The 16951-nt window shown below is 42.9% G+C and overlaps 1 protein-coding gene across 1 annotated transcript in view; it reads left to right on the top strand.

The window, feature by feature from the left end:
• The window catches only part of Reeld1 (reeler domain containing 1), a 43327-nt gene that overhangs the window by 19745 nt on the left and 6631 nt on the right, over nt 1–16951 (top strand). Inside the window, 5 exon segments of the mRNA XM_036187568.1 lie at nt 9961–10222; nt 10521–10552; nt 15303–15320; nt 15323–15527; nt 15978–16041. Of these exon segments, the coding sequence (XP_036043461.1) occupies nt 9961–10222; nt 10521–10552; nt 15303–15320; nt 15323–15527; nt 15978–16041 (581 nt within the window).

Here is a 16951-nt window from a genome sequence, read left to right as displayed (position 1 = left end):
CGGGTGTTAATCCAGAAGTAACTTGTTCACCTCCACATTGACTCAGGAAGCAGAAAATGTTGCCATGTGTTAGATTCAAACATCCTCTTTGGTGGACAAGCCAAGATGGAGAAATCTGCCAAAATAAATGACAGCACCAGGCATGTATAAAACTAGCCCCAGCTCTTTCTAGCTCCTCTCCCAGTCTCGAGTGAAGCCATGGTTAGAAACTGAGGGTCTGAAATGTGCTTTTAGAGAAAAAGTCATGGGATTTAGGTTGGATCTAGACTCAGAAGAATTGTTCCTGTTGGCACTAAGGATTAATGGTCACAGCTGCTGGGCTCCCTGTTGAGGGAAGACTGGGGGAGGGAAAAGACTTCATAGGGTGTGTCTGTGCAACTCCACCTGGGAGCTGTCCCACCCAGCCTGAAGGGCTGTGTGCCCACGTGAGTGCATGCAAGGTTCATGGAAACCGATGATTAGATGTGCTTTCTAGACCTAAGGTTGGAAGTGTGAGTATGTGGCTAGGCCTAAAAGTATCCTTAATTCTCTTCTTTGTAAGCTTTTTGAAAGAAAACTCTGCTGCCAACAAGGGATCTAGACATTTTCCAGGGGACCTGATGGCAGAAGATGGCCAAAGTTTTGGTTGCCTCCCCTGAGACTGCTCCTTCATCCACTAGGCACTCTCTGATAATTCCTAGCAAGCTCCAGCCATGTCCCTTGGGGATCAGAGGTTCTGACTGATAGAACCTGGTGGAGAACAAGGCTGTCAAGAACAGGTGCTGTTGGAAAGGCTCAAGATGAGTGTGGAAGATCACTTTCTTGTCTACTGCACTCCCCCTAGCCCTGACCCTGGAGGCAACTATACAGGACATGATGTGTGGGTCCTATGGGTTGCTTTCTTCATCTACTATTGTCATAGCTAGATCGCTAGATTTTTAGAATGTATTTTTGCCTTTTGACCTACTTACCAAAGGGGAGGCCATTGCCTTTCATTGAAAATAATAGCCAAACCTTAACAATGCCTGGGCATGTGTAGTAGGACAGGCTCATAGGGTTGAGGAAACTGGCTCAAACCAGTGGCCAAGGCATGCACATGATGTACTTCCTTATGAGCCAACCTGGAGTCTGCATGAGGGCCCAGCAACAGGCGCTGCCAGAGTTCCTGATCATGTCCAGGCAATGAGGGATGACCACGAAATGCCACCAGATCAGGACACAGCCTTGGTGCTGGGAGGAGGGTATATAAGGCCTTCCCCATTACTGAATAAACAAGTCTGCTGTTTGCCTTCACCTGACTCCCAGTGTCTGTGTTATTGACACTGTACCTTCTCACCCCCTCCCCCAAGGAGCTGTTAGGACCCAGCAACAGACATGGGATTTAAAAAGTGTGTTTTAATGCCAAAGATTGCCCTGAATATTCTAGAATCCCTGTAAATGCAGAGCTAGTGTGGGTGGAAGTAGTATGTGACAAAACTTTCACTGGGGAGACTCAACACACATCAATCCCCCCAAATGGGGAACCTACAACAGACCTTGGTTAACCCATGAGTTTTGTTGGGGCTACTTACAGGAATATGGGTGAGAGGTTACTGACAGGAGCAGGAATGACTCAAAGACAGCTGCATCACCACAGCCCACCTCAGCACGGATGTCAGCTCACAGACCTGGAGCCCTGGAGCACACTGCACAGCCCGCAGGCAGCATAACAGGTGGGCAGTGTCCTTTCCAGGTGACTCAGCTGGTCTGAGCCTCTTCCTGGCAGCTGGTCTGGTCTCATCTTCTTTCAACTTTTCTCCTGTGAATGTCTTTGCAACTCAGCTTCCTCCATTTCTGAGAGGGACTCTCAACTTTTATTGCTTACTCTGGTAGGGTGGGGCCTAGTGAATCTGGTCAGTTTCAGGGACTTCCTTTTTGAGTTGTTTACCTTCATGCTTAAGGAACTTCCTGCAGGATGGAATGTTTTGATCTCAGAGGAAACTGTAACAGAAGGGGAGGCCCAGGTCAATCCCCAAAGTGTGAAGGTCAGCCATTCTAGGCAATCTGGGAGCTTTGGGGATGAGTGAGGGGTATTAAAAAGGAAAGGTGGGGAAAAATTAGCAAAAGATAATTCATGTTAACACTTGGTGCCTATACATGTACTTGTGTGCACAGATGTGGACACACAAGTATAAATACACTACACACACACACACACACACACACACACACACACACACAAAATGAGGACTATGGGGGTCCAGCCCCTTGATAGTCCCCTCCCAGGGTCCAGGAAGAATCTACAACCAGCTGATAATTAATCTTTGATGAAAAGAAATGAGTCTATGTACACAAAACTCCTTAGTCCATACACTTTATTATTCTGTGTCAGTTACAAGCTTATATTCTGACCTCCTATTTAGCTCCTTTCTTGCCTGTCCTGTCTAGGTTCTATCATAATTCCTTCATCTAGTTCTGCCCCTTCTAGGTTCTCATCCATCTTGTTCTTTCCCATATCAGCTTCTCTCCCATCTCCTTCTCTCTCCTCATCTGGCTCTTCCTCATCTTCCATCTTGTTCCTCTAGTACTCTCTTCTAGCCCTTCAATCTAGTTCTTCCCCATCTAGTTCTTCCATTCTCTTTTCTCCTCTCTGTGTCCCTGTGCCCTGGGAGTCCTGGTATATATACACTTACAAGCAGTAATCCTTTGGCAGTGCAAAGCCATGCTTCCAGGGTCAAACAGAGGGGTAATAAGAATCACATAGAGGGGCAATAACTGTTAATTATCATTTGGAACCCCAATGGGGGAAATGAATTAACTAAAGACTAAATTTGGGTAATAACTAAGAAAAGGGATCTTAAATGCTCAACTATAGTCTTAAACGTGATTAGTAGAAAATGTTAAGAATCTATAAGTTGCTAGGTCAATGGGAGAAAATAAAACTGTCTCCCCCCCCCCCCATGGCTCATGTCTGTCCAAGCTATCTGCCATTTTTCTGCAGGGTGGGGGGAAGTGTGCTCAGTCGCTAGGCAACCTGTGTACAGCTAGATGCCTCTGGTGGTAGTTAAAGGGAGATCTGGAACTAGTGGTGAGGTCTGGGAAAGGAGGAAGTAGAGCTTAATTGTCACTTCCGCCAGGCCTTCTCAAACAGGTAGCCTGGATGGTTAAGTCTGTTCTTAGAGAGTACAGAGGTATCTCTGATAAGGTACTTTCCTCCATCTGGGGATGGACCTGGCCGGATGCTGCCAATGATGATAATTACAAGGAGGCTTGAACTGGGGTTCTGGCTGAGCATAGCTGTCAGCACAGAAGGTTATCTAAATATTCCTAGAAGTGGTTAGGTGAGGAGTTAGAGGTCTATAAAGTTAGTAACGCTGTAAGAAAGGAGGGTCTGAGCTAAATTGTGTAAAGATATTACTTAACATCCACCTGACAGGAGACTTGCATGTGGACTGTTATTACTGCTAGTCCTTGAAAGTGGCCAAGGGAGATATCTGATTCCAGAGAAATCCTTTCCTGAGGCTGTTTTTCAAATACCCAGAACGTGTATGTCCAGAGTGGGATCAGCCCACACTGTTAGCCCTTCTTAGGGAAAAGTCAATTGGGAAAACTATGAAGGCACACATGATTTTCATAACAGAATACAGCTGATATATAACAGCCAAGTAACACCAAAAACTCCTTGGGATTTGGCTTCCTCTGGAGGAATTCCCTGATCTCTTCAGGTAGTGACTTTGCCATAACCAGCTGAGTTCTTATGATATATTCCTGCGGCCCACAGCAGTTCCCATTTTTTCATTTAGTTAAAAGAAAGTTTTCATTCTCTCTAGGACAGTGAATATGTAGATAAACTTAAATTTGGAGATGACTTGAAAAATTATAAATAATGATTAATTAATATTGATATTTAATCAATATTGTACCTATAATATATATTTATAATCAATAGTCTATATAGATGGCAGACTGAGGATTAGTTTAACCATCTAATAGGTATAGCTGTATATAGTTAGAATATCTCTGTCTCCAAAAGGGAGCAGATGAGTAATCATAAAAATATCATTACCTAGTATGGCATAATATGGTCAGCCCCTGGGCTGTAGAGTTCAGTTCAGAAAAAAGGGGTATGTAGAAATCTCTCATGGTTACTTCCTGCTGACATGGGGGGTGAAGCTGGGGGTCTTGATGCTTGGCATGCTATGGAAACCAGGAAGCGCAGTCTGTTTCAGGCTCTGTGAGATACACAGTGTAGTAGAATTTTCTGTCTTGTGGGCTGGAGGCCGTGATGCAGGGCTAAGCTGGACAACACATTAGGGTGGGCTGGAGGGTGGGATGCAGACCTGCAGCTAGACAGCCTGTCCGTGGTCCAGATGATGACAACCTGTAACTCTTTAAATGGTTAGAATTTCTGCTGGAAGCAAATGTATGTATTAATGGTAGAACATACAGCCGAGTAGTTTTAAAGATGAAGTTTAAAGAGGAAACATTTTCTCTTAGGTGTACCTATGGAATATTAAATGCATGGTTAGCAGATGAGAGAGGGGGAATACCAGGCCAGGGAGAGGGACGGCATATGCAATTCCCCTCATCCTTGTTGTTAGGGACATTGGATGTGGGAGTCCATGGGAGTCCATCTCTGACCTACTCGCACCTTTTGAAGGGTTCTTAGGTGGATGAGAGAGGGATAAGAAAATATCAGATAGGAAGAGAGACCTAGATGGTGAGAAGAAAGACAAAAACACAGGATAGCTTCAGGAGGAGTTGGGTCAATACCCAACAGCCTTGTCCTTTATTGAAAAGGGCTTTTTATAATATGCCAAGGGGAGATGCAAAAGACCTCCCCCTTGCAAGATCAAAGCACACTATACAGCCAAACACCTGGTAAACCTGCCTGTGGCCAAATCATCTCTTATACAGCCCTGCTGGGTAAAGCAAGCTCAGATTCTCTGACCCTGAGTAATTTGGGCTCCCCTTTATTAATAAAATAAATTTTTAAAGTGAGGGTACAGAGCTTAACTATGTGCAACTCTGAAGCTACTTTTCCTCTAAAAGAGCTTGCAAACAGCTGTAATAATTATAGCAATACTCCTGCTCCTTATGGCTGCTAGGCCTCCTAGAAAAGGAGTAGAGAATGATAAAGATGGAATGGCCTTTTTGAATATGTCTAAGATATCTATAGCAGTCTTAGTTGCACCAAGCCCTTTTTCAAAAACCAATAAACTTCTGATGCAACCACATCAAATCTAAGGACTCCTTAGCACCACCATTAACAGGTTAACATCATAATTCTAGCATGAGCCATGCAGTGCTGGTGCATGCCTTTAATCCCAGCACTCGGGAGGCAGAGGCAGGCAGACCTCTGTGAGTTCAAGGCCAGCCTGGTCTCCAAAGTGAGTTACAGGAAAGGCGCAAAGCTACACAGAGAAACCCTGTCTCAAAAAGCCAATAATAATAATAATAATAATAATAATAATAATAATAATTCTAGCATGAATATTACTATACATAATTACAATTACCACAAACTGATATTCAAAAGTAAACTCTTAATAGAACTATTTACACTTTACAAATTTTAGCAAACATCCAAAAGCAATTTCTTTTCTTTTTCTTTCTTTCTTTTTTTTTTTTTTTTTTTTTTTTTTGATTTTTTTGAGACAGGGTTTCTCTGTGTAGCTTTGCGCCTTTCCTGGATCTTGCTATGTAGACAAGGCTGGCCTCGAACTCACAGAGATCTGTCTGCCTCTGCCTCCCAAGTGCTGGGATTAAAGGTGTGTGCCACCACCACCTGGCCAAAAGCAATTTCTTAATAGAACTTTTCGAATTTCTTACTAACAAAACATTAACACAGGCTAACATTAACCCACTCAAAGGACAAAAAAAAAAAAATTTTTTTTTAATTAAAGGGACTGAGGAATATTAACTCCCCCTTTTCTTTATAATGTTTTATGCTGCATCTTAAGCCTGGGTAGAAAAAACAAATTTCTCCATTTCTACACAAAACATTTTCATTTCTATACACAGAGTTCCATTTCTACACCAGTTTGTGAGTCACCACAGTTAATAAAGCATATATGCATTCACAAAACAATTCCATAAAACAGTTAATAAGTTGTCATAGTTAATAATGTATACATACTATATGTGTAGGTGAAATCAAAATGGTCCCATTGCAATTGAATCACTCATGTCCATCCCATTTCTTAGTCTGAAAAGATCAGAAAGTCAATTCTGATACTAGTCTTAAAGTTCCACTGATTGCAACAATTCAGTTCAAACCAGCATCTCTGAAGCCTCACTCTCAGCTTCAGAGACTCTTTCAGTTAGCCTTCCCCTAGGCAAAAGCTGCTCCAGAAAAATAAGCTGCTAACTAGCTGGGGAAGACATCTTCATACAGCCAGCACGAACCACTAGCAAACAAACTGCAGTTTTGGCTGCTGCCTCCATTCAGCTTCCACAGTCCCAGTCTGCCTTTGCCTCCCATCACCAGCCCATCTGCCCAGGACCCAGGTGTCCTGAGACCCTGAGGGTTCTCTTGCACTTCACACTGCACAGCTGAATGCCACACCCTGCTATGACCTACAGCTTTCAAGCAGCACCTCAAGTCTAGGAGGAAACCCAGCCTCCACCAGTAGTGGCCACTGTACCCTGGCTCCATTACCTGCTTTGCTGGGGGTCCTCTGCATACTGCCCTGATTGTATGGATGAATAATGCCCCCAGGGCCATTCCATGCTCAGCCATATCCTTCAGCTGGGAGCCCTGGCTGCTCTTGGCTTCCAGAGTCTCCAACGTTCAACCTGGAGCTGAGCTCTGCCTCATCTCAGCAGTTTGTGTGCCTGCCTTTCCACCCAGGGGCACGTCTCAGCTGCTTGTCCAGCTGCTGCCTCTGCTCCAGTCACTGATGCTGCTTCTTTGCCTGGGGTAGCTCCCTTGTCTCTGCAGGGTTTCCACTGTTCACCGAGGTTGTCTCTTCTGCAGCATCTCTGCTGGGCTCCAGCCACCAGGGACTCTGGCCACTGGGGTCTAAAGTCTCTGCTACACTCCAAGCTGCTACCACTACCTGCCATTTACCTCTAGGTTGTGGCATATTGGCTTGTCAAGGTTGAGTGTAGCCTCAAACCATGTCTCTCTAGGGCTCTCACAAGTGGCTGACTGTGCTCTCCTTGCCGTGGCCCCACCATCGTAGAAAGCATGAAGAACCCCTTGGACTACACTGGCTATTGGAATCTGCTGCCTCTGACACCTAGCTACAGCAGTTGCTCACACTCTGCTGCTGCTTGCTTGCTTTCTGAAGCTGGCAGTCTTTGAAGTGGCTTTTCATTCTCAGATTGCCAGGTTCACAGTGTCTGCTCAGTCTCTGTCCCAGATCCTGTCTGGGCTCAGGGAAAAAACTACTGTACCCTAAATTTCTATTATACCTAAGTCTTCACAATATCCCTATGCCTAAAGCCTATTCTACCCTAATATACCTAAGCCTACATTTCTCAAACTAAACTTTACAAAACTTTTATAATGTATTTATACTACCATTTTTAGACCTAATTTAGTAGATAGATAGACATTGAGAGAGAGAGAGAGAGAGAGAGAGAGAGTTACTGTAACCTAACTTTAACTACTTGCTGCAGCTTAATTTTAACCACTCTTTATACTTACAGTTTTACTCCTGAAGAACAGAATATCACCACCTCCTTTAATTCATTACTGGAAATGCCCCCTCAACCCGTGGTGCCCCCTCTCTTCTATCCTCTGTACCTAAGCCCCACATTGGGCGCCATCTGTATGATACTGCTGGGTGACCAGCTCTGACCTACTACCACCTATCAGTTCTTAGGTGGAGAAGAGAGGGATAAGACAATATCAGATAGAAAGAGAGACCTAGACAACAAGAAGAAAGACAGAAATACAGGATAGCTTCAGTAGGGCCTAGATCATACTCAACAGCCTCATCCTTTATTGAAAAGGGCTTTTTATAACAATGCCATGGGATGGGGCAAAAGACCTCCCCCTTGCAAGATCAAAACATACCATACAGCCAAGTGTAGACCCTTCCAAACAACTGATAAACCCACCCATGGCCAAATCATCTTCTTATGCAGCCCTGCTGGGTAAAGCAAGCTCAGATTCTCTGACCCTGAGTAATTTGGACTCCTACAGTGGGAGACTGGTTGCCTTAGGCTCATGGCTTCCTCAGAAACTGCTTGTTCAGTTTCAAGAGGCAGGAAGTGAAGCCTACTTCTTAACTGAATTTTTAGGAGCCTGTTGTAGTATTTGCCCGGTCTTCTCAAAATTAACTAACTAAGTAACTAACTAACAAGCAAAAAAGTTCCTGATAACCTTGCATCTTTCCTTCTGTCCCTCAGTTTAGGTGAGCCAGGTATCTCACATAGGTGAAATCACATAACATGTCATTTTTGCTTCTGGCTTTCTAAAGTTCTGTTTTCAGGGCTGTTGATGTTCTAGCATGCATCAAAGAGAACTTCATTTTAAGTATGGAGGATGTCTTTAGTTCTCCTGTAGAGAGTTAAAACCTCTAGAGGTCTAGTGCTTGTGAACAAGTACTGTAGTCTTTCCATAGTCCTACCAATATTAGTTTAAAAAACATAATTTTAGTATTTGCTAATATAATAGATAAAAATAGCACCTTGTTTGTAAATACTTTTTTATTACGTGTGTGTGTGTGTGTGTGTGTGTGTGTGTGTGTGTGTGTGTGTCTGAATGCATGTGTGAGTATGGAGTCAGAGGACAACTTGCAGGAGTGAGTTCTTCTACCATTTAGGTTCTATGAGCCAAACTTAGGTCATCAGGCTTACAGCAAGCACCTTTATTTGCTGAGCCATCTTCTTGGCCCATACATACTTTTTAAATGGTGACTGAGCTTATTATATTTTCTGTTTGTGCCATCTCATCATTTGGGGGAGATTAAACTTTGTGTATTTATACTTACATATATATTAATTTGCTTAAGTGTAATAACTATAATTGCTCTACCTCTATACATATCATGAGCCAGGCAAAGACTCTACCTCTGAGATATGTCTTCAGCTATTTCTTATACATTATATGCCTTATATGTTACAAATAGTTTTCTTAGCCCATCATTAGTCCTTTGATTTCATCTACATTCTTTTTTAAAATATAACAAACTCTATTCTCCTTGGTTTTCTAGTTTGAACTATGTCATATTTTTTCCTTTTTGTGTGTGCATAAAACATAATAAATTGATAGTTAAAGTTTAAAACCCCAGGCTAAGTTCTATGGCTTTAGAATGGCTGATCTCACTGTATAGAACTTTGCTGAGATGCAGAGTGGTACTAGGAAAGTGTCTGTATCAATGACTTCCTTAAACTAGCTGGGTGATGTCTTCATTTGTGGGTTCATTACAATAAAGTGATAAAAAAAATAAATGAAAGCCAAATCATTCTCAAAACAAAACAAAACAAAACAAAACAAAACAAAAAACCCTGTTTTCTTTTATGGCAAATGAGTTTTGCTTAAAGAGATTCTTAATTTCAATATTTTTTAAAAAGAAAACAAAACTAAAGTTTGTAGGGGTTTTAGTGTATTTTTACATACCTTTTAAAGATATTTCTCTCCCCTTCTCTCTCTCTCTCTCTCTCTCCGTGTGTGTGTGTGTGTGTGTGTGTGTGTGTGTGTGTGTGTGTGTGACTATACCCCATGTTTGCAGGTGCCCATGAGTCCAGAGAGGCCATCAGATCCCCTGCAACTGGAGTTACAGTCTGTTTTAAGCTGCTTGACGAGTGTTAGGAATGGAACCCCTGCCACAAGAGCAGCAATTGTCCTTAACCACTGAGTCATCTCTCCAGCCCTTTATACACCTTTTTATGCAAATGGGATTTATTTTGGCACAAAATAAGAGTTTGGTCTTCCCCACTAATGAGCTACTGGTTCTTAAGGAGAGATATGGACTTGCACTCCTAGTCTTGAAGTAACAGTGGGACTGAGTAGAGCCTGCCACACTGAACTGTTGCTTTCTGGTGCAGAGTGTGTGAGAAACAGTCAAGACTCCATGGGGTTTCTTCTGCAAGCGTGCACAGTGGCTGATGGCCAGACAGCTGGCACCTTTGTCTCACCTCCTTGCCATTCTAAACTGATGAGTTGTTCTGGAAAGGCAGACACTGTCACTCACTGACAAGTTCCCAAAGAGGAAGCTCTTTTCATGTGGAAAGCCCCTGCCCAGCCTGTGGGGGAATTAGATTCCTGTAAGAGAGCACACTGTACCCCTTCAGTAACCAAGCCCACTTAGTTTGGGGGGCAGAGTCCCTTTCAGATTCCTCTTCCCCCATCTGTATTTTAGAACAGGTGCTGGGTCCCCATGGATGACTACACTAGGAAACTTGTGGAGAGAGTAGCCAGAGCAGAATCCTGTCCCCAGCCTCCCTGGGCCATTATCCTCAGTCCTGGAATATGATATTCCCCTTCTTCCTGGTGCACATGACTCTTAGCTGGTCTCTGTAAAAGTGTAGGTAGCAAAGGAGAAGGGGATAGACAGAGTGAAGGGGCAGAGGCATACTGACAGTCACTTTCCTGTCCCCACTCTCAGTGCCATATTCTCTAGCAAGTTGGCAGAACAAGGCGGGTAGGGTGGCATTCACATGTGGTCTCACCTACTAGGTGGCTATGGCAGGAGGATTGCTGAGCCCAGGAGTAATACCCCATCTGAAAAAGAAAACAGGGTTGAGAAAACTGCTCAGCCCCATATTACCTCACCATCCTATGTTGATTCATGTCAGGCTTTAGTCAGACCCTCAGGAAGTACATCCAATCTGGTAGCCAATCAGGGTCCTACTTGGCCAGAAGCAGGAACTATTTTCTTGCTATTTTCAGTCTAATAGACCCCTGTTGACACTGCAACCCCAGTTGCTGACCAGATGTCATGAGCCAATCATAAAATGATTCCTGTACCAGTAAGAGTCTATACTCAATCACTTCAAAGTACACTTAACCACAGCTGGAATTCCATTAGCTATTTTTCAAAGGAGTCTGTGAGATTCTCTCAGGTCGTCATTTTGTCAGATGATTGATCCCTGCATGCTGAAATTTTTTTTTGAATTTTTTTTTATTAAATGCTCTTGCTGATTGCATATGTGACTGGTGGTCTTTTATGGGACTTCTCATAAACCCTAACAATATAAGTAGTAGCCAATCCTCCTTTCCCTGTTTTTGCCCCCAAACCTTTCTGATTCTGCTGATTAGCACAGCTCCTCCAGCTTTTCCCACCAAGACACTCCTAAAAACAGAGTAAAGACCACACACTCTGAGAGTTTGCTAGAGCAAACCCTGCAAACCTGACCTCTTTAAAATGGCATATCTTACTCAACAAATCAGGCAAATGTTACAATTCAATTCCAAGTATAACCATGTAGGCAGAGTTTTCCTGTCTACCAGTTCTCAAATTACCAACTCAGAGGCTGAATATGAATTATAAATGCTTGGCTGATAGCTCAGGCTTGTTAGTAGGTAACTTTTAGATTTAAATTAACCCATATTTCTTATCTATACTTTACCACATGGCTTGGTACCTTTTCTCAGTACAGCACACTCATCTTGTTTCTCACTGAATCTGCTCTTGACATCTCTGATGCTGCCCTTCTTCATTCCAGTATTCTCTTTTTCTCAGGATGTCTCACTCAATCTCATCTTGCCCAGCTGTTGGCCAATCAGCTTTTTATTCACAATTAGAGCAGTACATATTTACAGTGTACAGAAAAATTATTCCACATCATTGCCCCTTTTTGTCTAGTTAAAAATGAAGGTTTTAACTTTAACATAGTAAAATAATATACAATGAAACAGTTATTTAGTAAGAATTATACAATACAATATCCAGTCCATTTGCATTTGGAAATTTTAGAGAAAATACTCTATTACCAATCTTATCTTTGTGAGTCTAAAGTTTTATACCTAATTTACTTTTTATCATAACTAAGAAAAACTAAAAATTTAACTAGTTAGTCTTTAACTTGATCAAAGATCCCAGAAGGTGAAATGTTACCCAACAACAGGGATATCTGGTTACCTGGACAGTCACCCTAGGTTTTTCTGTAACATTGGGGCATCCATCTCTGACCTATAGGCCTGGTATATCTGACAAATTTATAGATATATTAGGTATGTTTTCTAGATTAAATAGATATAATTTATATAGATGGTTTTCAAATACTTGAAAGACCTACAGAGTATGGCATTTAAAAGATTTTGTTAGCCTAAGGTTTTTCACGACAATGAGACACATCTGTTCCTGGCAGCACCAATTTACTTCAGAGAAGATGATGGGCACTGAAGAAACTCCTTATGGAGTTTGCTTTCAGTGTGGCAAGGTTAGCCACTGGGCAAAGAAACTACTCTTATCTTTGACTGCTGACAATGTACTGTGCAGACTGGACATGTAGGACACACAGGAGAAAGACTGATGAACTTTGCCAAAATAAGGCAGGACAGTCCTTCAGATTTTATGCTTCAGAGAAGAGCCTGCAAGACATTCTGCAGGACACAGAGGAAAGTGACTGATAAAACTTTGCCCAAACAAGGCAGAACAGTCCTTCAAAATTCCTGCTTCACAGAAGAGTCTGCCAGACATTCTGGACCTGTAGGCTGAAAATGGATGCCCCAATGTTGCAGAGGAACTTTGACTGTGTAGACAGCCAAAATGTCTCTGTTGTTGGACAATATTACATCTTCTGGGTCTTTGCTGGAGTTGAAGACTAGACAGTTATAGTTGCCATTTTCCTTAGTTATGATAAAAAGTAAATTAGGTATGTAAAATTTTTGATTCACGAAGATAGGATAGATAATGCTTTATTTTCTCTGAGTATATAACTACAAATAGAATATTGTAAATTAATTCTTACTTGATAACTGTTTTTGTTGTGTACAGTTTTATTATGTTAAAGTTAAAACCTTTCTTTTTATTTAGACAAAAGGGGAAAATATTGGGGAATATTATTTTAAGGTGTGTTACTTTTGTTTATGTTGCATTTATTTAAGTCTGTGAAGCTGTGTTACTGTGCCTGTCTAAAAAACCTGATTGTCTAATAAAGAACTGGCCAATAGCAAGGCAGGAGAAAGGATAGGTGGGACTGGGAGGTAGAGAGAATAAATAGAAGGAGAAATCTGAGAAAAAAGAAGATGGAACAAGAGAAGGAGGAAGATATCAGGGCCAGCCACCCAGCTACATAGCCAGACACAGAATAAGAAACAAAGAAAGGTGTACAGAAATAAAGAAAGGGAAAAGCCCAGAGGCAAAAGGTAGATGGGATAATTTAAAGTTAAGAAAAGCTGGCTAGAAACAAGTCAAGCTAAGGCTGGTAATTTATAAGTAATAATAAGTCTCTGTGTGTGATTTATTTGGGAGCTGGGTGGTGGGCCCCCAAAAGAACAAAAGACCATCAACAACAGGGGTTTGTTTACACTACCATAGCAGGAAGGCTAATTGCTCCTAAGCTCTGCTCATCCTATCAATTTTTTTTTTCCAAGACAGGGTTTCTCTGTGTAGTTTTGGTGCCTATCCTGGATCTCACTCTGGAGACCAAGATGGCCTTGAACTTACGGAAATCTACCCGGCTCTGCCTCCTGAGTGCTGGGATTAAAGGTGTGCACCACCACCACCGCCACCCGGCATTCATTCTATCAAATTTTTAAGGTTGGTAATACAAGGATTTCTCTTCCTAGATTGTGGGTTTAGAGACAATTCTAGATCTGTTCATAATCTGCATCTCTAACCACTACAGCAATTGTATTGTGCAGTGGGCCTATGGGAAATATCCTGTGCACAGGCAGGAATTCCAGACTGTCCATTTACTATTTGTCTGGTCTAGGATGCTGTTTTCTTCATCTTTCAGAGTGTTGTGCAGTGCCCAAGACACTTGTACCAACACGATGAGAACACTGCTTGTCATTTTAGTCATCACTGCAGTTGACCTTCCATGCCTGCTGCCTGTGTGCTGAGAACCATGCTTCTCTCCTGCTTCGACATCTCTAATCTGACTTTGCTCCTCAAATGCTACTGTTACTGGCCCCATTTTGCAAATAAAGAAACTAATGATCAAGGCTAGAGATATGGTTCAGCAGTTACAAGTGTGTGGAGCTGTTGCAGAAGACAGGTTTGGTTTCTAGCTCTCACTATCCCTTCTAACTCTGTGTCCAGGATCCCAAGGATCCATCACCTCTGGACTCAGCAGACACCAGCATGCATGTGCATATAACTCTCCTACACACATGCATGCACTTAAATAAAAGAAGTCTTTTTAAATAAAGCAAAGAAAAACAACTAATTATCTAGGACACTTGTCCAAGGTCAGGAATGGCTGCGTGGAGCTTGAATCCAGACAATAATCTCTGTCTGCAATGTGTCCTTGCACACTCCCTACCCTGTTTCTGTTGCTCTGGGCCCTCACATTTGAAAGGGTACCCAGTAACTTTCCACTTGCCCAACAGCAATAGCTAGATGCCAATGGGAAGTCAGATGGTAGAAGAGAGTGACTTTGTCTCTACTCAAGGGAGATGAAGTCATTATTGCCATCAGGGAAACTCGGTGCTAATATTATGGCACAAAATTCTAAGCCAGGTTTTTTTTCAATCTGATTTTCAGGGTTCTATTTTTCTCCTAATTCACAGGGAATTGTGGGGAGATGAGAAAGCCTTGAGTGAATGTGTATTGTTAGACATGGTTAGAATGTCACTGTTGATGGTGGTGTGCAAAAACAAATATTTATGAACATTGAGCAATGTGTGCAAAACTAGCATGCACATCCTCCTCCCCACTGTTTCCAGAGACCAGCTAAATTTCCCATCCTGTGCTGCACATAATACATGTTCTGAGGTTGGTGCCCTCCATCAGAGGGAACACAGCCCATCTGACCTCAGCTGTTCTGTTCATGTGTCCTGTGTCTTTCTTTATCCCCTCCTGCCCAGTCAGATTTTCAGTACCTTGCTGGGAGGGTCTTGGTAGGGAGTGTTCCAGTGGTCCCTGTATTCCCTGCACAATGGTACAAGTCCAGAAAGGCAAGAGACTTCCTCTTAAAAAGATGTAAGAAATAGGTACTTTGGTACCTTGTCAGGGGGTTATATTAATGTGCCAATTGTTTGAGTGTTGACACTTCTTAATGACTCTCATTCATGACCATCCTGAAAGCACATTTGAGTCTCCACTATACCCTGTTATCATAGTTGTTTGTACCAGCCAATACCAGACAAAATGCCCTCTTTGTCTCTCCTCGGTATTGTCAATTCTGTGCTTGATTCCCAGTGCCCCTTTATCTCCGATACAGACATGATCGGAAATCTTGCTTTTGTCCTTACAAGAGTTGAAGATGAGGCACCCAAGACACTGCTCCTGCCAGCATTCGGGGACAACACTCCCTGGGGATGCAGGAAATCTGTCCCAGTCATCTTCACACATAGCTACTGGAAGCAGCAGTGGCCAGCAACCCAGAATATGGAGCAACCCAACCTTACAACCATCCCTGGATGTCCACAGGTTAGAGAGGCTTGTGCCCCTCAGAGAAGGCTCCCTATACAGCTTTGTTTCCATCCCAAACACCCACCATAGGTAAAAGCCGATGGAGTGAGCCACTGAGTTGGACAGGACTAACCACTTGGATGTTTAGGAGTCTGACAAAAAAGGTGGTAGCCAAACTTGCCCTTAGGTGTATGATGTATTTTCATAGAAGCAGAGCTGCTGGTTAGAAGAGCTAGGTATGATAATAACTCGGGGAAAAGAATGCTGAGATGTGTGCAATACATAAAATACACTTACTATCTGAAATATACTTTTAATATCAAATGTAATGTACACTTTTGTATTAAGTACTAAACAAAAGGCAGTGCTCATGAGTTCTTTGCTAACTCTCTCATTCCTCTCCCCTAGCTCTCCTTTCTGGTAACTCGGGATTTATTCCAGGGAAGTCTCCTTCCATTAAAACACACAGCAGCAACAGAAAACAGCTTTCCGCTTCAGATACATTATGATCCCTTTCACCCCTTCAAGTCCCCCCTTTAGGGCTCAGGACGATCTAAGCTTTGATTCTTCAGAAACTTGCCTACCCTTAGATAAGGATGAACAGGTAAGAGTGAGCATGGAGGACCCTAAGAAAGACACAGAGTTCGCCCAACGACAGAGAAATGGATGAGATCTACATGAGCAAACTGAATGTGAGGGGGGCGGTAATGAAAGGCAAGGGTTGGGGGAAAGAGAGCTTAGGGGAGCGGGAGATCCCAGCTGGATCAAGAACAGAGAGGGAGAACAAGGAAAGAGAGACCATGATAAATGAAGACCCCATGGGAATAGGAAGAAGCAGAGTGCTAGAGAGGTCCCCAGGAATCCACAAAGATACCTCCACAATAGACTACTGGCAATGGTCGAGAGAAAGCCCGAGCTGACCTACTCTGGTGAGCGCATGGCTGAACACTCTGTCATGATAGAACTCTCATCCAGTGACTGGTGGAAGCAGATGCAGAGATCCATGGCCAAGCCCCAGGTGGAGCTCCGGCAGTTCAATTGGCGAGAGAGAGGAGGAATTATATGAGCAAGAGATATTGAGACCATGATTGGAAAAAGCACAGGGACAAATAGCCAAACTAGTAGAAAAACATGAACTATGAACCAATAGCTGAGGAGCCCCCATGGAACTGGACCAGGCCCTCTGGATAAGTGAGAGAGTCGAATAGCTTGAACTATTTAAGAGGCCCCCAGGCAGTGGGACCAGGACCTGTCCTTAGTGCTTGAGCAGGTTTTTTGGAACCTGGGGCCTATGTTGGGACACTTTGCTCAGCCTAGGTGAAGGGAGGAGGGGACTGGATCTGTCTCAACTGAATCTACCAGGCTGAGCTGAATTCCTAGGGGAGTCTTTGCCCTGGAGGAGATGGGAATGGGGAGTGGATTGGAGGAGGGTAGGGTGATGGGGGAAGGAAGGAGAACAGGGGAATCCGTGGCTGATATGTAAAATTAAATTAATTATAAAATTTTAAAAAGAA

Source organism: Onychomys torridus, chromosome 5 (assembly GCF_903995425.1).
Source record: "Onychomys torridus chromosome 5, mOncTor1.1, whole genome shotgun sequence".
Classification (NCBI taxonomy): Eukaryota; Metazoa; Chordata; class Mammalia; order Rodentia; family Cricetidae; genus Onychomys; species Onychomys torridus.
This window is presented reverse-complemented; position numbering and strand designations above follow the sequence as displayed.